Source organism: Trachemys scripta, chromosome 8 (genome assembly GCF_013100865.1).
Source record: "Trachemys scripta elegans isolate TJP31775 chromosome 8, CAS_Tse_1.0, whole genome shotgun sequence".
NCBI lineage: Eukaryota > Metazoa > Chordata > Testudines > Emydidae > Trachemys > Trachemys scripta.
In genome coordinates this window covers 94,159,505-94,187,167 of record NC_048305.1, presented here as the reverse complement: position 1 = coordinate 94,187,167, position 27,663 = coordinate 94,159,505, and the positions used below count along the sequence as shown (strand labels likewise).

Below are 27,663 nucleotides of genomic sequence, written 5' to 3'. Positions count from 1 at the left end.
TGGATGTATGTACAGCCCACTGGCCATTTTATTGCTTCTTTTCTATTGGTGTGAATGGATTGTACAGAGATTTTTGCCCTCGAACTGAAGTGATTTACATTTGGCATCCCTTCTTGAATAAAAGTCTCAACTCCAATAAACCGCTCGCTGTATGTGGGGAGAGTTCCTCATTGCACTGAGTGGGAGATCACCAGAAGTTCGAGAACACAGAATACTGGTGGCTTGATCTACGTTGTAATACAGAGAAACAAGTTTCCCCTCAATAGATTTTTGGCACCATGGAGGTACAAACATGATTTGTAGCTGTCTGTCCATTTTATCGTTCCAAAAGGATCAAAAGGCTTGCAGGGAAAAAAAAAATCTGTTCAGTGAACTGTTTGTAAAGTTTTTCAGGGGAATGTTTTTCCCTTCAGCTCGTTGGTTCCTTTTTAACTGCAAGAGTTATCGGAATCTTTTCCTCCTTTTGAACAGAAGGAAAATCCACTTTTGGCTTCGCAAGATCATGCTCAGTAGCATTCTGGCCTTCTTTATCCTTCGATGTTTCCAGAAGATGCTGCATGCTAAGTTTGAAAATGAGGCGAGGGTCTGGTCCAGGAAGAGAGGGGCAATTGCAGCTCTCTCTTATTTTAATTGCCTATGAAAACAAGCAGAAAAATCAAATCAACTTACTAAAACAACGTTGTAGGTAAAAACAATTTAGGAGCATGCAGTTTAGTGCATGACAGTCAGTCTCTTAGCTTTCTAGTATGAATTGTATTTGTTAGTTATATGTTGGTGACTTCAATATTAGGTCTATATACATATTATCTGACAATTTATTGAGGGAAACCAAGACCTCCTGGGGTCAGAAGAGCCATTAATATGGTAAAAGATACTGTTTTTAAGGAGAATGTTTTCTCAGCCAGCTCCATGAAGAGTGGCTACTTTAAGAGGTATGGTACCGTGGTGTTAATAGTATACAGCATTGGAAATCCACAAAACTCTTGTAATTTAACGAAACAATGTAAAGTCTTAATATATTCTAATATTTAGTACTGATCATTATCATGGCCACTTTCATATCTGCTGTTAAATGCTTCTTAGCCTTACTGAAAGAAAGAAGAACACACACTTTATGGGCAAATGACCATCCAGATGCATTTTTAATCCTTGCGTCAGAAAGTTCATTCCCTGTATGTTTTATTCCATTCGTCCTGATTCTCTTCCTAACCTCATGTTTCAGAGGAGTTCTTGTCAGAGTTTCCTTGAGTTACTTACAGCTAAATAAAAACAACAAGGAGTCTGGTGGCACCTTAAAGACTAAGATTTATTTGGGTATAAGCTTTCGTGAGTAAAAAATCTCACTTCTTCAGATGCATGGACCCACAAAAACTTATGCCCAAATATATCTGTTAGTCTTTAAGGTGCCACCGGACTCCTTGTTGTTTTTGTGGATACAGACTAACACGGCTACCCCCTGATAAATTACAGCTAAATGCTGCCTTAGCCATTGGGAGTGGTGTTATGGGGAAACTACAGAAAACAGTGGCTTAGACCCAGAGTGAGAGAAGAGGGTGACCACATAGTAGAGTTCACACTGCAGATCCTTTAAAAAAAGTAAATTAAAAAAACGGAATAATTCACCCTTGGCTTAGGTATGCTACAGACTAGAATAGTCACATTCACTTTTGCAATGAGAAGTGTATGTATGTGGACACAGCAGCTTGCCCTCCTCCCTCACCTACCTAGTTCAGTAGGTATGCTGTCCTGCTGCTAACAGTGAGCAAGGGCTGACTTAGATTCCTTATATACCTACAGGGAGGGAAGGATTTGCCTCAATTTGAAGTTCATTCAGATCCTTCCAGTAGTACAGATCACTTCTTCATTTTTTAAAAGGAAAGAAAAGTCCAGCCTAATAGCTTCTTTTACAACGAGGTTCTGAAACCACGGTTTTCTAACGAAAATCTTTTTAGTGTAATAAACGGATATCTCTGGAACTGACTTGGAAACAAATGGAATTTAATAGCTCCAACTGGCCTTTAGAAAAAGGCAAGTTCCAGAGACACGACAAATGTTTCTCATCTGTGCTATGTGATAGTTTCTGGTTGAAATGTAGCATTTGAATCATCACAAACGCAACTTTGGGCTTGGGACTGCATAGATTCCTCTCAGTTATAACTTCTTTTTATTAAATACAAATATAAGTTTAACATTTGTTGTCTTGCAAGCTAATCATCCAAATAGTCCCCAAATTTTATCATACATATCAACCCAACTCTGCTTCAGTGACCAATCAATTTCAAAACGGATATTTATAATGACAGACTAAGAGTTTTCTCTTGTTCGCTTGCAGAACATAAGCTGCTGCAAGACTGCATTAATGTCAAGCAGCATTATTCAAGGCAAGTAGAAATATAAAGATTTAAGTTGTATCCTTAAAAGGGCAACATAATCCTCCTTTAAATTAATTTAGCAGTTTGAAATCTCTGGTTTTCTTGACTATGTAATGCTTATCTTCCTTCCTTGGGTTCACTTATCTAAACTATTGGAGTTCACAACATCAATAGTTACATGCAATAGCTCTGGGGTAATAGTCTTACCCTGCAGAGGCCTCTGCTTTCTTATTACACAAAGAAGCTGGAGGTGCCTGATTAAAACACACCAATTCATAGTCCATAAAACACTGAAGTCTACTGTTATGACAGCTGAAAGGCTATGTTTAGCATAGGTCTTCCTGTTAAAGACAGAGCTGCATCCACATTCTAATCAGTGAGTGATTTTTGCAATGATTTTGCAGGTGAATATTTGTCCTTGGCCCACAGGATTCAGTTCTATTTAGTGGGTGCTCTTTCCTAAGCTCAGGGTGGCTCCTGCTATTTTTTTTTTTTTTAAGTGCAAATAATGTACTCAATGCAGCAGAACCATTAAGATGCCATTTCCTGACTTGTTCAAGAAGCCCACAACGTACTCTTTCTGGAAGATACAGCATCCCAGTGCCTACCTTCAATATCACTATCATAACTTCAATTCCAGTAATTTGAGGTTGCTCATGAAATTCCACTTCCACCATCCAATCCAGCTAATTTAGTTGTAAGGCTAGTGCATAGACATTCCTAATTAAATGCATACAACTTACCAAGTTAGTTTAGATAAGTGAACCCAAGGAAGGAAGATAAGCATTACATAGTCAAGAAAACCAGAGATTTAAAATTGCTAAATTAATTTAAAAGAGGATTATGTTGCCCTTTTCAAGATACAACTTAATCTTTATATTTCTACTTGCCTTGAATAACCAGACCTGTTATACTAACGAATCCAGCCAGAACCAAGGCAAGTTAAATCTTTAGTGGAGTACTTGGATTAGGTTCGGGTTTGCAGGCACATTACTACTGTCTTTTTCAGACTCCCATTAAGACAAATGCTCTGCACTGCACTGCAGAAGAGAAGCTGTTAAAGGTGAAGATTACCCTGTGTGTGTATTGACACAGAGAGCGGTCACCAAGTAATATTATTTCTATCACAAGATTTCAGACTCTGGCTTGTAAATGGCAAAGGCGGAGCAGATGTCTACTACAATATAGCCGTAGCCACCTACAAACAGCAATGGGGTGGAGGCCTACCTCTGCCGTTGCTTAGTACCTCACCCACTCCTCTCACTCACATACACCAAAACTTATTGTGGCACAGACGGCTGTATGCAGGTCCTGGGAAAGAGGATGGATTTTATCCCTCAGTAATATATATACATACTTCACCACTGTCACATTCCTGGGCTTACTGCAGCCAACACCCCCATGCCTGGCCTCTCTGAATGCACCCCCCCCCTCAGGTCTCTGGCCATCACCTCGCTTGGGATGGAATCACACCATTCTCCCACTTTAGGATCTGCCCTTTGAGTCGTCCCCCCCCCCCCCCAATCAACTGTGATTGCCTCAGAAGGCCTGACTAACGTACTGACAATGATTGTGGTACACAGTCATCTGACAGTCCTTTTAATGCAAAGTATTATTTATTAGAACAAATGCATTTAAGAGAAAACCAGTTCTTAAAACAATCAAACAGACTGTACACCTATCTAGCTGACTAGGTATGTAACCATCTTCCACATGGGAATCCTGGTAGGCATAATTCTCTTACAGATCACCAAGACCTCTGGGGTCAGTTCATTCCCTCAGCTCAAACCATTCTCTCCCTCCGCCTCAGGGAGAGAGTTCTTTAAGAGCTGTTTAATCCTTTTGATCACCCCCTACCTGTTCCTTTTCCTCAAGACCAGATCACATTTTAACTGATTACAGCCCTTTGATCTGTTAGGTTATGTTTATATAACCTCTGTAAGCGAGCCTCCCAGCCTGGCTCAACAGTTTCAGGCTAGCCAGGCTGTCCCTAGTGCTCAAATAGCTGTGCAGAGAGCACTTGGAAGTTGCAGCTTGGGCTGAAGCTTGGCCTCTGAAGGGGGAACGTGGCTTCAGCCCAAGATGCAACTTCCAAGTGCTGCCAGCTATTATTTTTAGAGCACTAGCATTAGCCCCGCTAGGCAGAGTCTGTTGACCGAGCTGGGACACTCACTTCTGTGGACTGTGAAGACATACCCCTTATTTCACAGCTGTGGCAAAACGGCATATAACTTATTGGGGGCAGAATGTAAGAGCCACAAAACTGGATTGTTTTTCAAATGTGCGTGTAGAGCGGGGAGTGTCCTTTTCTGGGGTCACTCTCTTCTTGGCAGCAGTCCTCCTGGAATAAAAGCATTCTAAGCATATACCCCAGTGTAATACAGCCTCTCTCAATAACTATGCTACATATCTGTATACTTGGGTTATTACATAGCAGCTCCATGACTGTCACAACCACCTTTATAAGGAAAACTGCAGGAAAAGATGTGTCCAAGTTTCTTTAGCATTTTCATCATAGATTGAAAGGTTTTCACCAGCAATCGGATACGATGACATTCCAGGAGAGGCGGGTGAAAGAAAAGAACCTTTTTTCTAATATTTCTCCTAAAATAGCACTCTTGTAACAGCCTATTTGTTCTGGGCGTGAAGTAGATACCCGCATGTGTCAGGCCGAAGTATTCTCTCTCTCTCCCTCTCTCTCTAGTTTAGAAAATGTTACCGACAAGCTTGTTAACCTCATAAAATTTAGAGGCCAATTCAATTATACTAGCCAGTAAAATATCTGCCTTTACTTATGTCACAGACAAAATGAAATTCTGGAAAATGAATAGTGCTTGTATAGTATATACACAGGGCTTGAACATATTTTCTTGTACCTCAGGTTTACCTTTATGTTCAAATAATCTGTTTGCTATAGTTGAGAACCCCAAATAATTAAAATTTCATAAGTATGAGTCACTTATGCATTCCAATTCTGATTTTACTAACCTCACAAGATTGAGAAAGAAGATTGGGCGGGGGGAGGGGAGAGAGAGAGAGAGCACACTTGCACAGAATTATATATCCCTCAAAGCGACTGTTCTATATCCAAGGACTGTGGGCAGTATGGCAGCTCAAAAGGAGGACAAATATAATGGATATTAGACAAATTGGTCACCAAAACATAGAACACTGAAGTTTGTGTTGCCGAATCAAGATTCCAATTGTATTAGTTGGAAATGTAAAGTTAATCATAAATAAAATACCTGTTATAGTTTGGAATATTTGTATTTGGAGGTCTACATTTCAGATGCAATTTTCATGTTGGGTTATGGTACTAGTTCTCTATTTCTCTCAACTATCCTCATAATAATATAAGCAGCTATAATACCCAGATCCATCTCGCTCAAGGGCAAGTTATAATGTACATATTCAAAATGCTGTACTGTGTCATCATGTGAAAGTATTTTCAAATGGTTAGACTATTAAATTTCAGAAGGATGATGTTCTCCAATTTTCCATATAAACATTCTAGTTACTATAATAATTTATGGTAATCATTAGGCTATGTACTGTAAGTATTCTGAGCATAAACAGATAATTTCATGGTAAAGTTGGTTTTATATACTTAGAATTATTTACAGATTAAAAAAAACCATATTTAATGGCTCCTTTTGTCAGTCTGTATGCAGCTGGTTTGCACTAATAGTTGTCTTACTATCTTAGAAAGTAACAAAATCATTCAAGTTAATAGCAAACAATGTAGGTTTTTTTGGCCTTAAAAGATACAGCAAGCAATTCTAGACTAAGAATGATCAATTCCAGATTTCTAGTACTATAGACATTTCATTCCCTGAGATAGCTTTGGGTCACATCATTGTAAAGTGCAATGTCATCATCTGAAGAAAAACCTTTCCTATGGTGCGATGAGAATGCAGACCAATTTATTGTGGTCTTGCTCAGAAAGTACGCTAAGAAACACAGTAACATTATTGAAGTGTCCTTTAAAATTAACTGTTTTCTTTCACTGCCATTTGGTTGTCTGGAAAAAAAAATCTGATCTGAATGGTTGAGTAGTAGGGAACGATTGGCAGGGTCACTTCAGTTGAATGACTATCAAAAATGGATACAGATATAGAGTTCACCATCCCCATTTTGAATTTTGTCTACTGCCAGTATAACTGATGGTATATTTTCTCTTTAGCCTCATGTTACCATAACAAATAAACCTTCCAAGAGATTTACTCACACACTTGCTTTCCCCCATTGCTTGGTGTATGAACAATACTGAGCATATCATATGGATACCTGTAGTGCGGCAATGCTGCAAGAAGAAGTTGTTACTGGTAAATAAAACCTGGCTTTAATAGACTAGCACTGAAAGCAACATTCCCATTTTAGTTCTAGCTCCTCACACAGTTCTCTAGATTGGGGAGAGAAGGGCACCACGTCAAACAGAACCAATTATTACCGCTGCCTATAATTCTTTCTAGCTGTTGCGCATCAGCTCCACTTATCCACTGAACTCTTCTTGAGGGCACAAAGCCCTTACTCCTGCTTCCCCACCCACTCCAAGTGTGTTTGAGGTGGAATGCAAATTCTACTCCTCTTCCTCAAATATCATTGGAGGAGATGAATTCAAGACCTCCCCCCACCCAACCTGACTGATGGCTGCATTTTTCAGGGGCTGGGGAAAGAAGGAAGGGTTACTCCACCTGGTAAACAACAAGAGATCAAGCAGTGATAACAAAATAAATGCCAACACTCTCCAAGGGCATAAGAAAACTTTTTTTGCTCTTAGATTTTATGTCCTGCACCAGACCAAACAATAATTCGATACTGCCCTGCAAGCCAGCTGGTACTTGGATAAAAAAAAAAAATCATGGTCTCTATTCCTTTGGTACTGATCTATCTATAACGAGGGCTCCAAGAACACTGTACACAACTTCATTTTCCACTTCCTCTCACCATGGCTGATTTTATAAAACATTCCTATTAAAATCTGCTCACAATTTAAATAAAGACCACAGAGTTATTTTGGTGAAGCAGGGCATTTCTTGGGTAGATTATTTTGAAAAGAAGCTGTCTAGCTATTCTTCAATCTCCCACCCGCAACCACTATTTTGGCTTATGCCATCATTTAGCACACTAATTGCACTTTCTCCAATTGAATGAAAGTCTTCTCTTTCTGAAAGTTCTATGGAAATGGAGTATTTTTATGATCCCCATGCTAACAAATCTCCAACAGTCAGAGCTTGGCAGCAGGAAAAGATTGCAAGTGATAGTTGGCTAGTTGTACAAAATATGCAGCAACCACTTGTTTTGGGATGAAGTAGTAAGTTTCAAAAAGCAGCTCATTTTGTTGGATAAAGAGGAGTTGTGACTAGAATAGATTTGCTGCTGCGAAGGGTAACAGCAGACAGAAAGTCTTTACTTATCTTTAAAAAATGGCCTATGTAATTATCTATATTACATTTCTGGAGAAAGGGGACCCTGTCTGATAATGGAACGCAAGCCTAGATTACTCAGAACAGAACAGTTTTCAAATACAATGCTAACACCTGGGTAATGGGGGCTTTCTGGTTCAGCCACCAGTGGCTGGGTAATTGCGCAAATTAAGAGGATCCGCAAGCAGTTACCTACTTGGCATTCCTATTAGAGGACATTTGAAAGAAAGAACAAAAAGCAGACTCCAGATGGATGGGCAATTGTGAGAATTAGCTCCATTTCCTTAGAGTGGGGTAGAACTGGCTCTCTAATGTGATGGAACAGCTAAAGAGAACTGAAAACAAAAGCAAGCTGCAAAAATCTACAGAAGCTCATGATTACTATGAATATTAAGAAACCTTTTACTGGGGATCTGACATCACTCTTAGGCAAAGCTGTTCATGCCCACTTCAGTGAGAGAAAATGGGAAAGCATGGCTTACCGTGTGTGATAACCTAGGTCCTAGGACTTGTAGCTAAAGGAAGAGGAAACAAGAGAACTCAGACGTTAGCACTTTTGTCAGTAAAACTTTTATCAGTCGGGGTGACAAAGTTTCACCAACAAAAGTGCCAGTGTGAACAGCACTATGTTGGCAAGAGACACTCTGCCAACTGTAAGGTCTGTAGTGCAGACAAAGCCTTAATGTCCCAACCTGACCTCTGGTTTCCAGCACAGGTACAAGATGTCACAGAAGACCTAAGTTACTTTAACAAGCCTGTACTTATTAAAGGGAAAGCCATTAACAAAACAAAAATCTTAAATCTTAATCACAAAGTACATTTCATCTAAAGACAGCTGAGAAGCCTACAGAGTAATTACACTTTACCTATGCTGTTTTAATTTTTCTTCACCTAATGGAAGTCCTGAGTAGGTTAGTATTTTATAATGGAATGTTTTTGCAAGGAAAAAGGGCAAGATAAATGTGATGCTATAAAATTAGCTCATAAATCAAGACTAAAGTATGGTTCTAACAACTTTTTGCAGAGGGAGAAAAAACAAAACAAAAAAAACCCCACAGTTCTCTCTACTCACCTCTGGTATAAGCCGGTCCAAGTGTTCAGCTCTGTTTTCATGAGAAGGGTGTGTGGAGAGCCATTCTGGTAATTTACGCTGCCCTTGAATGGTCTCTACTAATTCCATCTGCTGCCAAAACACACTGCTTGCTCTTACATCCACACAAGCCTAAAAGTAAAAAGGAAATATCACGGTACTATAATTCTCAGAAACACATTTTAAATTAGAATTCTCCAAAGCTCTTTTGACTGCATCCCTCACATGAGCATAAACATAAGAATGGCTATACTTGGGTCACACAAGTGGTCCATCTAGCTCAGTATCCTGTCTTCCAACAGTGGCCAATACCAGATGCTTCAGAGGGAACGAACAGAACAGGCAATCAAGTGATCCATCCCCTCTCGTCCACTCCCAGCTTTCAGCAAACAGAGGCTAGGAACACTCAGAGCATAGGGCTGCATCCCTACCCATCTTGGCTAATATTCATTGATGGAGCTATCCTCCATGAAATTATCTAGTTCTTTTTTTGAATCCTGTTATAGTTTTGGCCTTCATACCATTCCCTGGCAATGAGTTCCAAAGGTTGACTGTGTATTGTGTGAAGAAGTACTTCCTTTTGTTTGTTTTAAACCTGCTGCCTATTAACTTCATTGGGTGACCCCTGATTCTTGCGTTACGTGAATGAGTAAATAACACTTCCCCCACACCAGTCAAGATTTTATTGACCTCTCTGTCATCTCTTTTCCAGGCTGAACAGTCCCAGTCTTTAATCTCTCCTCCTACAGAAGTTATTTCATACACCTAATCATTTTTGTTGTCCTTCTCTGCACCTTTTCCAATTCTATTATAGTATAGCTTTTTTGAGATGGGGTGACAAGAACTGCACACAGTATTCAAGATTCTATGGTACATGGACTAGAACAAATACTGAAACTTTAATTTTTTCCCTTAAACTACTTCACTAGAGCCAGAAAATGGACAGGTGGGAATGTCAGGTCATGCTCAGTGAGCCAGATTCAACCCTGATGTTAACTACAAAACAAAACAAAAATAACCACACAGTTACAGAAAATATGAGATAAGTCTCTTGGGACTAAAGATTGGTGCACTTCAAGGACACACTGGGCCCAGCACTTCATTCATACCTGTGTAACTCATTGACTTTGTAATAATGCTTAAGTTTCCACATATAACCCAGGGTTGCGAGTTCAATCCTTGAGTGGGCCACTTAGGGATCTGGGGCAAAAATTTGTCTGGGGATTGGTCCTGCTTTGAGCGGGGGTTGGACTAGATGACCTCCTGAGGTCCCTTCCACCCCTGATATTCTAGGATAAGGGCTGAAGTTTACCTCGCATTATGATTGGGCAAATTTAAAATGCCTCAATAAGCAGAGCTATTGCTGCATCAGCGGCATAATTTGTCATATACTCTGAAATACAGCAAACAGCACAAGTGGCAGCAGAGTAAATTTTCATGCTTTAGAGAAAGATGAATGCCATGTACTTTGGAAAATGAAGGGATTATTTTTCCTGTAAACTTGGGAATAATGTTTTTGGTTTTGTAATTACTTTATGAGAAACAGAAGTAAAAGAAGTGAAACAACACTGTAAATGAAACAGGCAGCATGTGTGCACATGTAGAAGGTGGATAACAATTATGTTAGTGAAAGGAATGCCATCTGGTTTAAGCACCTGACCTTGGGAATACTTTACACAGCAGTATGACGATCATGAAGGAACTGTGGTAACAGTTGCAATACAGAAGGGATGGAAACAGAGTTACAAAAAAAACAAAAACAAAAAAAACAAAAAAAAAACAACCTCCACAAAAAGTTGCAGCAAGGAAATCTATTATTTATATTTTGATAACACAATGCCTAGGAACTCCAATCATCATAAAAAGCCTGATGAAAAATCTTAAGTTTATGTGCAGTCATAGATCTTAACACCTAGCTAATTTGGGGCATACCCATACTATACTATCAGTTTGTTAAAGTGTTCTGGAGTGTAAATATAGATAGGTATTAGAAAAATCATATCTGAATATGCTGTATGGAGCAATGGTCGTCAAACAAAAAAGTGACAACTGTCTTAGCTAGCTAAATATTTGTAGTAAAATTCAGTATTTAAGGTGTTTCCTATAGTAATACTCTAAGTACTTTGGCAATCTTATTTACTTCAGGGGGTTCTCACTTTCTCCACCCAGGACCTTCAAAGCAGCCAAAGGACAGTGGATTGAGGTCATGGCAAGAATATGTCTTGTGAAGGACAATAGCAGGGGAGTTTTTTTGGGTGGGTGGTGCTTGCAAAGGTGTTGTTGAGATGCTGGCTGGCAAATGGGAAGGGGTTCGTTTCAGCTATTCCTGCCTCCCCCCCACCCCCATTCCTATGCTGTTCTCAGGGAAACACTGAGCACTGAACAGCTTTTAGAGGACCACCACCATCCACTGTGCAGCATAAAGATAATGCCAAAAAAAGTGCTCTAGTCAAAATATAAGCTATGAAGGCAGAGTACCGGGGGAGAGTGAGACAGACAAGGTTTATTAAGTGAGGATAGAATGCTAAGGTCATGAAGCCTGTTTATATTATTAGTGATAGGAAAGTAAACAAACATGACTGTTCAGCCAGCAGACCCTCCTAGTACAGTATGTGATACTGTGTGGGATTCAGTACAGGGGTATTGTTAGCATGAATTTGGGATGACCAAATTTCTCGTGAGCGTGGAAGCCATGAGTTAGTTGTAAAAGTCACTCAAAACTCATTTTACAAGAGTATTTGTTTTTTCCAGAGAGTGTGAGTGTGAGTGTAACCCTGCACGACTTCCTTCCTCCCATCCTTTTTTGTCTTTTAGACTGTAAAGTCTTTGGAACAGGGACCATTTCTTCCTATTTGTTTGCACGGCATGTAGCAAATTTGGGGCTCCACCCATGGTGGCTGAGAGGTGCAGGGTGACCATATTTCCCAAAGAGAAAATGGGACACCCCCAGCCGCTTGCCCTAGAAGCATCCCCTCTCCACCCACGCAAGACTGTTGCCCGTCGCTGGAACCCTGAGGAGGGCCCCCTCAGGAGTCTGTCACCTGTCACTGGAACCTTGCAGGGGGGCTCTCCATACTATAAATATTTCCAAGTGTCTAAATGTAAAGATCGCTGTATTCGTATATTTCTGTATATTATCTAAAAATTATCTATGTTTTTTCAGTAAGTCACTATGCTGAAATTCTGTGAACATATGATCTCTTGTAACCTGCCAGGAGTAAAACTAATGATATATACAGCTAGAAAATTAGGAACCTCATCTCCCCATATGCATATGGAGTGTCTGAAATATTGACCAAATATTATATATTATTGACCACTTATATAAGACCAAAGTCTATATACTTGCATCTTCCTGCTATACATTCATGTGAAAACAGGAACAGCTATGTATCTTTGTTTTTTGTACGTTTTTTTAAATAAAAGTTTGCAATAAACTGCTCAAAGATTTGGAATATTAATATTTTTGTTCAAGATGTATTAGTGGTCAGAACACAGGTGAGAGTCGAGGTACAAGGTAACTAGCTATTTAATTAAGGAATTATTCTCTGGAAACCATAATCACATGTGTGATATTAGAAGTGTGTGTATGTATGTGTTTATGCATACAAACACAAATAATGACACACACTCTTAATCCTGCTACTGAGATAGGGACATTTCATTTTAACACTAGCCTCAGAAAACTTACTTGTAGGTAAAGTTCAGAGGAAAATGGATCACGATGAGGACTATAATGGGGACTAAATGCAACTGGCACCCAAGCCATAGAAAATTCTCATGAGTGAAGTACATAAGACTCTGTCTTCATTATTAGGTGCTAGTGTACAAAAAAGCACATCTTAGTGCTTCAAAAACAAAAGTAGGAATTAGGATTGGATTCTAGTCATGACAGCCACATACTTTATAGAGAATCATAGAATATCAGGGTTGGAAGGACCTCAGGAGATCATCTAGTCCAACCCTCTGCTCAAAGCAGAACCAATCCCCAGACAGATTTTTGCCCCAGATCCCTAAAGGGCCCCCTCAAGGATTGAACTCACAACCCTGGGTTTAGCAGGCTAATGCTCAAACCACTTGCTGTACTATTTTGGGAAAGTTGCTTTAACCTCTGTGTGTCAGTGTTTGTAAGGCACTTACCATAGCATCTTCCTTTCAAAGATGTCAGAAATAAAAGTTTGCAGTAAACGGCTCGAAGATTTGGAATGTTAATATTTTTGTTAGAGATGGATTAGTGGTCAGAACGCAGACGAAAGAGCCTAAGTGCAAGGTAACAAGCTATTTATTAAGGAATTATTTTCTAGAAACCATAAGCACATGTGTGATATTAGAAGTGTGTGTATGTATCCGTGTACTAAGTCTTCTAAAGTTAGTGTTAAAAGGAGATGTCCCTACTGCAGCAGAAGGATAAAGAGGGTGTGTGTCATTATCTGGTGTTCATTTCTGGTATGCCCTTTACATGCTTCAAAGCAATGGGGTCTTTGCCCCAAAGAGCTAGATATCAATTTCATTGTTCCTAAATATATTACCGAGACCTATGTCCTCACCTACAATCTATTAAAACCACAATAAAAATGTAATTTCAACTACAGGAAATAAGAAACTCAGAACGATAGAAGATTCAAAAAGGTCAAACTACAAAAAGCAGAATTCTCTTACTATGATGTATTAGCACTAGATGGTGCTGTTCACATAGTTATCCAACTTAGCTCCGAAAACACTGTAATTGGATAGGTAAAGCTGAAAGGTCTTGCTTAATTTGTTTAATTTATTAACTAAATCCCTCTAAGGATAAATGGGTGAATTGGTAGAGAGATTATGAAATAAACTATGAGTACTTTACAAGGAGCATTAAAGCCTCATGTTAAAAAGGAGCCACATCATTTAAATTCCACATAAAAGTATGAAACCCATCTCTTGTACATATGAAGCAGCTGATATATTAAAACTGATTTATAAATAAACTGGTACCATTGAAACAACATGCCTATGCTTATTTTAAATCTTGAAACTAAATAAAAAACTGATCTGAATTATAAGTTACAATGCATTATATACACCATAATTACTAGCTATCATATCTCTAGTGAATATAATCAATCACCATAGAGAAAAATTTAAAACCACTCTTGCTTATTTATAGTGTCTACTCTGATAATGATATACTGAAACTCAAGTGCACTACAGATTAGTAAAACAATTTTCAATAACTTTTGTAAGACAGAAGTTAAGTGAAATATATCAAAAGCCAAAGGATGGAGTTTGTAATCTACATTGCCAGATATATTTCCATGTATATTACCTATGATAGGGAACTTCTTGGCTTTCACTTGTTTAAGAATAAGTCAGTGACACACAGCTTTATGAACTCCACTGTTATAATACTTTTAGCGAAAATGTCCTTTTGTTTCCCAGTTGACCAGTAAACTATTATGTTTTTCCTTAATGTCATTAAACACCTATTTGACTAAAATTTGGGGGATTCCTGGATTGCAAAATTAAAGTTTACCTGTCCATGAATTGTCATTTGTAATTAACTTATTCCAATAATAAATTAAACGGAAGAACTATTTGGCTAGTAAGAACCAATTTTAGTTACCTTTGCAGCAAACTGAAGTCCAACTTTGTCAGCTTCAGCCTCCAATGTCCTGTTATATGGCCTATCAAATATAAACTGGAAGAGAAACATGTCAAAGCCTTGATCATAATTCTTGTTTTCAACAATTTATGAAGTCATTAACATTTTGTATTTTTTCTAACCTGCTCATAATAAAAGCTGGATGGTGGTCATCATTAAATTAATTACCTATATATGACACGTAAGCAGTTTTAATCCTTATCTAGAATAGTATTTTCTTTCTATCAGAACTCAATCCATGTATTCAGCTGGGAAATTTACATATATATGTTTCTCAAGCAAAAGGAGTAAATGCACTTCTAAAGCACCTTTCACCAGCTGATCTCAGAGCATTTTAAAAGCAGTTTAAGGGACACCATCAATTTAGCTAGTCAACTTTAGAAAGAGAAGTAAAGGCAGTTCAGGTACTAGCTAAGCATGTTATGCGCCCCCAACCACCCCATCAATTTTGTGGATTTACGATTACATCTGTCTGTTTAAAGAAGTGTTTTATCTCCCCTATGACTGTGTGGAAGATCCACACAAACAGAGGAAACAAACTGATTATGCATAAGCAGGAGACAAACTTTCATCATATATTTGAGTTAATGTCATTTTAAGTTTTGCTTATAACTGTAGTAGGTAAAAATTTCAGGGAGAAATGGGATTTTTAAATTGTCTGTGTCTTTAAGCCTCATATGACATACCTGAGGGTAAGTACGTATGGTATGGTAAACAAGACAGTCCACAGTGTCCGACACAACCATAAACCATAAGAGATCACTGCCCCTTCATAATTACACTCCCAACACAAGGAGTGAATGCTCCTTGAGAAATCCAAGAGATGAAGATATTAATCTGGCCTGCTCCCACTCCATTAACCCTAGTGATGTAAATGACATTGCACAAAGACACTGTTTTGCCAGGCAAAGATCCAGTTATACAACCGCCAATCTTCTAAAATATGCATCTTCTGAAGATTCACGTAGTCATGTGCTAGTAAAACAGGTTACAGTAAAGATTTACATGCCTTGTTGAAGCAGGTTGCTGTTCTGAGTGAACTTTGCTCCTGTTCTATAAGCATTATGACATCACTCTCTGGGCTGAGTATCAATTGGGCAATTCCAACTAGAGAGGGAGCATTACAAGTTTATTGCAGGGTTCTTTCAGCTCCTTCACTTGTTGAGTAAGAGCTGGAAAACATTTGGGATCAGAAAAGAAGTATTCTAGAACAGTAACTGCTACAATAGAATAGCATCAAGAAAGTGGGCCTAGCAACTTGTACACCAGCAGGAAACCTAGTCACCAGTTCTTTCATTGAAGCAGCATGGATAATCCTGTTTTATTCAGCAACTCTAGCTAAAATGAGCAAAGTAACTAAATTTTCCTGCATCTTTCCAGAGATGTAAACTGACAGGCATTTTTGGATTATTTTTAGGATGTCTATATGTCTCCTACCCCACCTTACCCCCAAAAAACTTTACAATAATAGGATAAGGGTTAGATACATATATTGACTTGTTTGGGTGAAGGCTTCTGGGAAACATAATACAAGGCAACCCAAGCTGATCCGCTCAGAGTAAATCAAAGCAAATTCCATGTTTTATAAGGAAGGAGAGAACAGTTCAATCCCAAAGCTGAAGCCTTTCTTACCAAGTCTAGATATTGCAATGACATATAACACAGAAAACTTGAGACAAATATGTATAGGGAACATTTACTTCCATTTCATTGAACAGTTTCCCCAGGTCCAAAGAAGTGCACATAACCATTAAGAGAACAGGAGATTCTTCTAGGTGTGGTCTTTCATATCTTTCTGAATCACCATTAATAAAAAAGAGGGAGGATAATAAGCTAGATGGATCACCTGTGTGCACCATGACACCCCCTGTTTCTATTTTGTGTCTGACGGATGGATAAGATGATCACTTGCAGCACTGACTTGAGTAAAGCTCTATAAATAGGCAGTTTTTCCATCTATTCATCATGGTCACTTGTTATTCTTTGTTTTGGTGATTCTACTGCAATTTTTAGTCCGGGACTTCTAGGTATCAAGGAGGTTATCTCGCAGCTCAAAAAAAAAAAGATATAAAAGTTTGAGAGATAGGTAATCTGATTATTCTTTACCCAAACAGGCGTGGGAGGACTGAAAATTATCTTAATCACGTGCAGAAATTTTAATGAATTCTGGATGCTTGTTTTTCTAATGGCTGCTGTATAGAACAAAGGAACTGCAAGGTAGGGGGCAACATAACACTACAAGGATCTGCACTAAAACTCTATTATCCCCAGAATGTTTCTGGATCTGTTGTCACCAAGCAATATCGTGTCGCCATTAGACCTAAAATACATCCCAGTACTGCCTTTCCAATTATGGTTGTACTCTGAAGAATTCCTAAAAATGGCAACAGGGTATTCCATATTTATTGTGTTCCAATGATTATATCAAAGTTTGCTTAATTTACAGGAGATGCTTTCTTAAATACCAGCCCTGCAAAACTGGTGGAAGTTCTATATACTTGCTATCTATACTTAAGAGGAAGGATTGAGGGCACAGGGATAGAAAAATAGAATAAGCAAGCTTGTTAAGAAAGAGATACTTTCTTTTCTGCTTCTGCCTAATAAGCCTCGGCAGTAGCCACATGAAGCAGCTAGGTGGATGGGCCTCAAGGCATTTAATAGGCTGTGGGTATTCATCTGCCATTGACAAATGATTTTGGATTTTTTTTTTTTTTTTAAACTTATGGACATGTTGGAATGAAAGAAGATCTACCAACTCTTCCTTCAAAACTACCTGAAAGAAATTAGACAGAGTGACTGATATGGATTTACAGACACTGACAACGGTTGTGTGTGTTAAAGAAGAAAAAGTCCCATACACCTTAAAAATCTCAACACCTCAGTTAGCTCAGGAAATACAAACGATGTGTAGTGGGTTAGAGAGCAGAGAGGGGAGGGAAGAGAGAAAAAGAAGTGTTCTATTTGTGCATACTAATGTAGTCACGTGGGGTACAGCCCAGATTACTGTAAAATTTTCTGCTCTTTTGTGAGCAATTCCTTAAATTAAAGTCAATTAGGAAAACTTCTGGTATAAAAGCAAACAAAAATCTGTGCTCATTTGCTATATACAGAAGACAGAGGGAACAAAATAACCTGGAAGAATGAGTGGAACTTGTTTACAGTGATAGGTACTTAGACTGTAAGCTTTGTGGTAGAGATGTTTTGTTCGGTTTGTACAACTAGCAGAATGGGCTCCTGGTCCATAAGCTGGGCTCCTAGGCGCTATGAGAATACAATATTTATAGTAAGGAGGAACTGGTGTTCCTGGGGAGGTACGCAAGAGGAAGAACTCATAATGCAGCTTAAACTGGTCAGGCAAGGTGGCTAAAATAACTCACACGGGGGGGGGGGAGGGGGAGGGAATATTGCTATGGACAACAAGGGCAGGCCAGGTTGCTATTATCTAGAATAACATAAGGCGGTAGACAGAGAAAAGCAGAGAGATGCACACTTGAGGGTGGGTGAGGGGAAAAAACTGCTCTGGTAAGCATGACAGCTAGACACTGAGCGGGAGCAGGAGGATTTTGCAAGGACATAGGTGAAACCAGGATAAAGATTGTGCTTTTAATAAAAAACTTCCCTTTAACAAAAGCCTCTCTCCGTACTCAACTAATTTTGAAGTAGCTTTAGACTGTGGAATAAAGTTTTGCAATTTGCTTTTATCTCAGTTGTCTCTCTCCACATTCTATGCTGAATAAATTTTATTTTACTTAAGCCAAGAGTCAGAATTTGAAATTATTTGGTGTTATTGCTAGGGTAAGAGGTACTTCAGTGGTAAGGGATAAGAACAGTTTTGCAGTGCAAGCATAAAAAATTAAATAAACCTAATTTACATTCTTGGTCAAAGGCACAATTCAATCCCACAAGGTCATGTCACGATACCAGTTGCAGTTACCACAAAACGTGAGAAAAGTCTTGAATAAGAAGCGAGTTTAAGAGGTTGACAGGGAGCTGGGTCTCAGAGACCAAACAATGGGCTTTTGTCAGAGCTCAGTCACAATAACTCAACATTTCTCAAACTTTGGTCTTTAGATCATTTGCTGGCATTCAGTGCTGGCTTTTAAGCTGCTTCTACAAACATCCAGTCTCTGTTATAATAATTTATGTTCAAAGTCTATAGCTCCCAGACTGATAGGTAGATACCATAGCACAGACTGGTTATATTTGTTTTTATGTTTTGAAGAACCATTAGGTAACAGGAAAAGAATCACCGGCAATATAAGAGTCTTTATTCCAAGGCTGATAAAAATGTTAAGACATATAAAGCGTTTTGGGGGAAATTTTGCATAAGAAGTAGTTGAATAACTGGGCAGAAGCACACAATAAATTATTTATCAGGAGGAATGTGGCACTACACAAACTCCAAGTTTTATTTTATTGATATTTATCTTGGAGGGACTACATACATTTCACTGGGTTACTTGTAGTGTGCTAATGGCTTTAAAACGGGACTTAGATTCTGAATTTTGTTAAATTAGAAGCCTGTTTCCCACCAATAATAAATATCCATAAACACATTCATTCCACATAATTCTGACAAACTTTCTGTCAAATGCAGAAAAATAGTATCTCAAACGTCAATTGTTTTGAAAAGGCAAACAAAGATTAAATGGGATATTGAACATCCCAGAGGTTATAATTCACACGTGCTAATATGCTGTAGATTAGTTCTGTAGGCTGACCCTCTGCTACACAATTTGGAATTGGGCTCTTCCGAAGCTAAAAATAGTAAATTCTTTACTAAATATTTGAAATATTACATGACAAGGGTCAAGTCACAGTACAGCAGGGATAGGCAACCTATGGCACGCGTGCCGAAGGCGGCACACGAGCTGATTTTCAGAGGCACTCACAATGTCCAGATCCTGGACATCAGTCCGGGGGGCTCTGCATTTTAATTTAATTTTAAATGAAGCTTCTTAAACATTTTAAAAATCCTATTTACTCTACATACAACACATAGTTTAGTTATATATTATAGACTTCTAGAAAGAGACCTTCTAAAACGTTAAAATGTATTACTGGCATGCGAAACCTTAAATTAGAGTGAATAAATGAAGACTCAGCACACCACTTCTGAAAGGTTGCCGACCCCTGCAATACAGCATCAGATGAAGTAGAAATACTAGACATTATTTATAAAAATACGGCTCTCTCAAAAAACCCAAATACTTATTATACAATTATAACTCTTTGCTCTCCCCTCTTACACACAGAGTTGGGTGGCACAGTGATCCTACAGTACTACAAATGGAATGTTTTCCAAATGACTAAGAAATGACAACTTACCTGAATAATAGTAGAAAGTATATTCAGCTGCATTTATAGCAAAAGTGTCAGTGTGTTACATACTGAACCAGTGTTAAATAAATGAAGCAAGTACAACAATGCCACAGCCTCTGCCTTACCTCCTGCAACTTACTCTGGATCAACTGGCCTACAATTGCCAAACTATCTCGAGGACAGACTGCCCAAATCATAGTGAGCAAGATAAGCGACAGGAAATCCAAGAAATGTACCAGACTGGCTTTCTCTGCCTGAAAACAAAAACAGCGAAGTTTTCAATCATTTACCCTTGGATCTTGCTTGCATGCATTATTTCTGAATTTGACACAGATAATTATATACGTACCTAAGATAGAAAATGCCATCACAGAGTGGGATAACTCTTTAAGAAAAGTGGACTTAGCCCCAACTGCGAATAATTCTCTGTCTCCTAGGTGAGGGGTTTTAGGTCAGGTATCAGGTGATAGCCTGCAGACAACCTGGTCCTCAAATAAAAGACCAACAAGCAACACAGAGGGAGAGACTTGCTCAGAGCACATAGGAGCACTGCAGGAGACCCAGTAACAGGGAAAAAGACTGAGACACAGGCTCTCCAGACCAGCCTCGCTGAAGATAGAAAGTGTGTGGGCAGAGACAGGATCCTTATGTGGAAAAGGCTTTAGAAGGAGCCAGGCAGGCAGACTTGGCTTTTCTGTTTTGATTTGTGTTGGACTACTTTGACAACAAACACATCCCTGAAAAAATGGACTGAAATTCTTCTGCTGTTGGGAGCTTTACTTGACATACTGGCCAGTGAGTGGTCCACCAGCTTACAGGCCCTGATCATTGTAATATGAGCATTTCTCAATCTAACATTTATCCACACAATACCTCTGTGAAGTAGGGAAGTAATATCTCTGTTTTACAAATGAGGACTGAGACAAAGAGCGACTAAGTGACTTGCTTAAGTTCACACAAAGAATCTGTAGCGGAGAAGGGACTTGAATTCAGATCTTCCAAGATGCAGACTAGTGCCCTAACCGCTAAGACCATCTTCCTCCCAAATTCCATCAATCTTGCCAATTTTAATCTTTAATTCAATTCTGTTACAATGTAAAGCTATTCCAATAGTTAGAGCTGTTTCTCTCTCTCAAAAACTGCGGCCCTCATTTCTCTGTTCTCCTTTTCATAGGTGCAACACTATCAAAAAGGGATAATTCAGCATAACTTCTCCCTCCCAAGTAATAGCCGCAAGAGAATACTGCTAACCCTTGCAACATTTGTTCCCCAAATGCACCAATCACAGTTGTGTAGCAACTTTCCACTAAATGATTTATAACTTGTAAAACTACTAGGCATGACTATTTTTCAGGTGAATTAAGCCCTTTTTTTGTATGTGATCATATGCAAATCTGTTGTGTGTGTCACAATTATTTTTCTTTGCTTAGTGAACAGTTTGTGCGAGGTTTAGCACATGGTCGCTCTGTGAACCACTGACTATTGGTTATTCACTCCAGGAAACTGGTTACCTAAGTCACATGGTATCTCAGGTCCTGATTGGATGATTGAGGCTTTATAACAACAGGAGAAGTTCCCTTTTTTCCTACATAAAATTAGCCATGAATATTTTTAACTGTTCAAATAACCACAAGCACTTCTGGCATGAATCTTCTTGTTCACCGAAATGTTTGCAGGTGCCAGTGAAACAAATCAGCTGGTTTGTTTGCAAATGCTTTTGAGAGCTATTTACCTAGCTCTAGAATAACCTTGAAAAATTATGGGGAGTTTTATGTTGAAAGTTAATGGGTTTTTAGACTGGATGGGAAAGTACAGATATAACAGCTGCAGAGGTTGCATTTAAAGAAAGCAATAATTTGGGGCACAGATGCAGCTACATCTTATAATGACCTGATTTATCCACACTGCTGCTTGTCTAAACAGAAAACATATCTTTATCTAGAACAACTTGGGCCAAGATTTTATTCCCAACCTGTTTTCTCAAAACTGAAAGACTATTATACCCGGTTTGTGCATGAAAACTAGTGATGAACTACCGTTCATCCATGAACACATTAAGGCTTGGGATATGTGCAAGATGGTACATGCTCACATTTGCAAGTACACTCAGTTATCTGCAAACAGAGTAAGACTTTAGGCCCTGTGAAGACGTATCCAACAACCCTAAGAACTAAGGAATTTTAAGGGCTTTGCTACTGAACTGCAAGTACCGTGTAATTGAGAAGACATTTTAAATACATCTATGGATTCAACATGTTTAGAAGGACTAAGGGCCCAATTTTGTCAAGTGCTGAGCACCTACAACTCCCAAAGCCTCCATCTCTCAGGGTCAAATCCTAACTGCTATTTTGTAATGGAATGGAAGCCTCTCTTAGGGACTGATCCTGCCAACAGTCTCTAGCAGGTATAGCTCCAACATTGATTAAAACGGCACAGCAATATGTGCTGGATCAGGACAGTCAACCTTTAAACCAAATTCTTCATTCAGTTTGAGGAAGCAGCCTGAGATTTTGGTTTATATATTACCCTTTAAAAAAAAAAAAAAAAAAGTTACTTACTGCATGTCCCAATACAGCATGAGCTATTTCATGTCCCAAAATGAAATAGAGCTGGTGAATATCTGACACCACATTTAGCAAACCAGTGAAAACAAATACTTGGCCATTCTGTGAACAAAAAGAAAAAACACATATCATAAGATAGCATAGGAACTGTGTAAACAAGTTGCATTCTTCAATATTGCTTACTTTTGCTTTTGGATTTTACTTACTGGAAGTACAAAAGCATTTATGCCTGGTTCTTCCACCACATGGATAGCCCACTTGAACTCTGAGATCTGCAGGATGTCCTGGTTGCTTTCAGATAAATGACCAATAACTTTTTTCACTACCTGATAGCGAGGGTCTGTCTCGGATAACATCTGATTTTTAAACTGTTCCATCCACTGAAAGAGACAATTTGTTGATGTCTATACAGAATAAATAATGCAGTCTGGAGGCTAGCTGTTACACTTATATGCCATATCAGTGTACCACAGTAAAAGTTTTGTCCAGACAATATATTTACAATCCAGTTCTCATATGCTCTTTTCTCTTATATACACCAACTCAATCATCCAAGGAAAGAAGTAGAGCTCAGTTTTTCACAACTCTATGCTAATTGTTTTGTACTGGATGTAATAAAATTGAACATTTATATATGCTGCGAAGTAATTTACACCAAATGATTGGATATTAATTAGGCTATATTAGTACAAAAATCATTGGCCAATGTGGAGAGAGAGCAGAAGGAAGTTGGCTGCAGGACATGGACACTGCCTCATGGACAATTCAGAGAAGCTGCATGCAAGAGTAGGATGCCCTAGAGCAGCGGTTCTCAACCAGGGGTCCGGGGCTCCCTGGGGGACCGCAAACAGGTTTCAGGGCGCCACCAAGCTGGCCAGTATTAGACTCGCTAGGGCCCAGGGCAGAAAGCCGAAGCCCCACTGCATGGGGCTGAAGCCCAGGGCCCTGAGCCCTGCCATCTGGGGCCGAAGCCTGATCAATATAGCTTCGGAGGCCCCTGGGGCATGGGGCCATGGGCAACTCCCCAGCTTGCTACCCCCTAATGCCGGCCCTGGCTGTTATATGCAGAAAAAGAGTTGTTGTGACATGGAGTTTTTATAGCATGTTGAGGGGGAGGGGGCTCAGAAAGAAGAAGGTTGAGAACCCCTGCCCTAGAGTACTCTGACCAAATCCCCCAAAAGGCTCAAGAGTGGTGAGGAAACTTAGGCAGGGAACAGCACATAGGCATTTTATTTTGTTATTACTTAGATTTTTCTCTCTCGTGTGCTATATTAGAAATCGTTGTAAAGACTGTTTGATATGTTTTAACTATCATGTGATCATGGAAAAGTAAACTATAAATCGAAGCGCCCACAAGGCTGAAGCTTTGGGAAAGGGTATGTTTAAACTAGAGGGTGTCTTGGGAGCTCTGCACTGACCTCAGGGCTTAGGACAGCCAACCGATGAGGTCCCACTTCCATGAAGAGGTAACAGACCAAGTCTGTGCCCAGGAAATGTGCCAGTGTAGCTAAAGAAAGAGACAGTGCTGGATCCTACCCAGACAAAGGGAAGTTTAAGAGCAGATGGGCCCAATATGTCAGTACCCAAACAGAAGGCTAGTGAGTGGCCAGAAGGGGGAGCCCGACCAGGGTTGTGATACACATCAATGAGCAGAAACATGATTTTTGTGTGTGTGAAATGAGGAGGGCTTGTTTTCTTTCGGACAACTCACCATATCATACTCCATCTGTGACAATATCCTAAAATGTTCCTTCCCGAATACCAACAGTCGAGCACGCCCAGTGATTGGTGTTTCCTCCAAGTGAGTAAAATAAAATATAATAAATAAAATCGCCAAGCTACACAGACCCACAACTATCTTCCATTTGTTTTTTCTCGCACTTTCTTTAAAGAGTTCCCGCTTTTTAGGAGGCAGTGCCCTCCACCATTTTCTGATGCTCCTGCAAGACACAAATGTTGTACATTGTAAAGTGGGTATAGTGCCTCACACAAGTGAGGAGGGGCTGTATACATTAACATTTGTAAAGTGCTAGGATATCCTTGGATGAAAGAGTCAAGAGAATCATTAAGTAGTATGTATTCTGCCAGTTCAGCACAATATTTTCTTCAAGGAACAGGAATGTCTCGTAAGGTAGATGCTTCCTTTTTTAATAGGAACCATTCCAACCTTTATCTTTTTGATCTGGTTAAAAATAGCATGTTGGGATTTTTTTTTTTTTTTTTTTTTTTGAGAACATCTGAATGAAGGATTTTTCACCCTGGTACTCCTTGAATGGATTTGCAAGACACAATCAGCAAGGGCTGATCAAAAATAAGTACATACAAAAGGATGCACATATTGAATCTTATTACGCATACAGGACAGAATGAATTTCTATTTCTATGCAGGAGCTGCACGATCAGAACCCAACTTAAACCATGTGGTACACTTGTAAATTCAGCTTAGGCTGCAGCCAGGGAATCTGAGCACCCCCACTTTACCTCCAGCCTGAAGTCAACATGTCGGACTTGTGTCAGCAACAGTAGCTACTTTCACAATCAATAGTGATTGATTGTAACGGTCTGAAACAGGTGCATTTTCTAAAACAAAACCACAGGAGAGAGGTCCTCCCAGTTTATAACCATTTTAGTCTGATTGGTATACGGACCCTGTTGCGGTTTGAAACTTGTGATAAAATAATAAAAAACAAAAAAAAATTCCAACCCGAACCCCAAATCCTGCAAAGCTTTACACAACAAATGTTCAATTTTACACACACTGAGTAGTCCCATTAACATTAATGAGATTACTCACTGTGCATAACGTTACACACATACGTAAGTCTTTGAAGGATAGGGTCTTACTCTGTAAGAGAAAATAAAACAGCATTTTACCTTCCAAGAATGATAGCAAACAACTTCTGAGCTGGTTTAAGAATAATCCACAATAGAGGCACTGGAGCAGCCTGAAATGATGATGATGTGTGAAAAAGCCTGATGATCTGAACATCCCAAGCAGGAATGCGATCTGGGGACTGCACTGGAGCAAGACTTCGGAATAATGCAAACTCTTCCACTAACGGCTGAGAGGCCAGGAAACAAGAACTTCTACGGCTACTGTGTATGTTTGTGCACACTTTTATATTCTTGGCATTCAAAAAACATCTTTGGCTTTTATTAATAAATTTTCTGTAGAAGTTAGAGCTTCCAATCATAAAATAATAGCTGGTGTTGCTGCTTGTATTTAGTCGCTGGGATTTATCCACCATATGATTTATTTGAATCTGGTGATGTCCATTCAAAGCTTCAACTGAAGACTTATAAAGCTTATTGCACTTTGGCTGGCTGGCCAGAGAAGTTAAGCGAAATAAAATGCAGTTCCTACCAGCTATCTTTAAGCTGCAAATGGCATTCATTTCTCTTTTGTTTATTCACCCTGAAACAAAAGAGGCATTATTGCAGAGATCTTAACAATATAACAAGTAAAGCAATTCAGTTTAGCTGAACAGAAATATCCTACTTCTGGTTTGCCAACAGTCTCAGAATTACAACCGTCTTCTATTATGTACTTATTATAACACTGTTTTAAACTGCACAAAAAGATATTAAACTTTGCAACTGAAAGTGTAGGAAAGAGATTCCTCATGGTCTCTTTTTCTTAAAGACAAGACATTAAAATGATTGTTTCAAAGGATACCTGCTTGTTGGTGTCCTTTATTCAGAAGGTGTAAAAAGCTGGTAACAATATGGTTATGTGGATTTTGCTCTTTATTTTAAATATCTGTATCCATTACTGTCAGGAGGAGGAATACTTTTATCATCTAATTTTGAATTTATAAAACGCACCTATCATGCTTTTTAGGTGCATGTACTTTCGTGCACAAAACAAAGTTGATGCAATATCAACTGCCAGATACAGAACCTCCCTCAAAGACGTTAATTGACACTAAACCACCTCTCCACAAGGAAAAACCTTACTGAACAATTAAGCTATTTGTATATCAATAATCTGGGTGTTTATCAGATCTGGTAGAGAAGCCAGGGCTCTTCACTGTTCATTCAAAAAGACAGCAAAAGATCCAATATACTTCATAGACTACTAACTTTTTACACTTCAGTCAAGGAGGCAACTATCACTTCCTCTGTACGTTACCCTTCTGCAAGCTATCCTAATTAACACGGTTCATAACTACGGCTCCATTTGATGTGGACCTTAAAAAGGAAGTTTTCTGCGGTTGTGCAGTCAAAGTGCAAGAATGAGCAAAGACTTCAAAACTACTGAAAACCTCAATCTGCAACATTATAAAGGAAGTTTATTTCGCACAAGAGAGGAGCCTGTCCCATCAAGCTTCCTTGTTCATATTAAAGCAGTGTAGCACCTAGACACTAGGGCAATAGGCATTTTAGGAATCCTTAGGAGATTCCCTTATAAATAGATACTTTGACAAGGCCACCTGACTCTAGGGTGACCAGATGTCCCAATTTTATAGGAACAGTCCCAATTTTTGGAGCTTTTTCTTACATAGGCACCTATTAGCCCCCATCCCATCCCGATTTTTCACACTTGCTATCTGGTCACCCTGCACCTGAGTAACATAGTGCTAGGCTTGGGAGGATTTGATTTTTCATCAGTAAATGTTGATTTCACCTGATACACATGAACCAACCAAAAACATATTTCCATCGATTAAAAAAAAAAAAACCACACACACACACACAAAACCACATTTACAGAGAAGCAACGTAAGGAAACTGCTGCTTGAGAACTTAGTAGCGTTTGATTGAAGGCTCTTTACTTTGTACGTGTGACAAGCTCCGGGGACAGTTTGTGTTTCAGAGCGCTCCCTTTTTTGAATCCCAACTGCCATAATTCTCGCCTCACACCCCCGCGCGCCAGGAAAATGTAACCGCCCAAATAAAACGCTGACAGAGACACGTTATCCGCCCGTGACGCAGCCTGGAGCCCGGCCTGGGCCAGCCCGGCGCAGACACAGGCTCGGGGCCTCCCCCGCTCCGCGGGAGCCGCCAAGGCCCAGCCCCGCTGACACGTCACGGTCTGGACGGGCCGGAGCGGCGGGCACAGGCCGGAGGATGGAGATCCGGACCCGCTCCCCGCTGAGGGGGCGGCTCGCTCGGGCCCGACTGAGCGCCCCGTACTCACCGCCTCGGGAAGTGGAGCTGGGGCCTTCGTGGAGGCCCCGCCCCACATCCCCCTGGCTCCGCCTCCGGCTGGGAAGGCGCCACTACAACGAAGCCGGCTGTTCGCGTAGCC

The 27,663-nt window shown here is 39.5% G+C and overlaps 1 protein-coding gene across 2 annotated transcripts; it reads right to left on the bottom strand.

The window, feature by feature from the left end:
* Positions 1-27,663, bottom strand: OMA1 (OMA1 zinc metallopeptidase). Of its 2 annotated transcripts, none has more exons than XM_034779145.1 (9): positions 27,553-27,663; positions 25,287-25,827; positions 24,124-24,352; positions 22,619-22,792; positions 22,407-22,514; positions 19,974-20,102; positions 14,488-14,562; positions 8,871-9,020; positions 1-634 (listed from the first exon to the last, which is right to left on the bottom strand). In XM_034779145.1, the coding sequence occupies exons 2-9, from the start codon at positions 25,805-25,807 to the stop codon at positions 410-412; spliced, it is 1,611 nt and encodes a 536-aa protein (XP_034635036.1). In that variant the 5' UTR covers positions 25,808-25,827; positions 27,553-27,663; the 3' UTR covers positions 1-409. The 2 variants fall into 2 exon arrangements, with proteins under 2 accessions (XP_034635036.1, XP_034635037.1); XM_034779146.1 differs by lacking the exon at positions 27,553-27,663 and adding an exon at positions 27,188-27,518.

Excerpts from the sequence above, each read along its gene's own strand:
- OMA1 (XM_034779145.1), bottom strand. The coding sequence starts at position 25,807 with ATGAATGCCATTTGCAGCTTAAAGATAGCTGGTAGGAACTGCATTTTA. Across the intron at positions 24,353-25,286 it reads TTTGCTATCATTCTTGGAAG|GAGCATCAGAAAATGGTGGA; the intron begins GTAAAATGCTGT and ends TGTGTCTTGCAG. Across the intron at positions 20,103-22,406 it reads ATGCTGTATTGGGACATGCA|GCAGAGAAAGCCAGTCTGGT; the intron begins GTAAGTAACTTT and ends TTTTGTTTTCAG.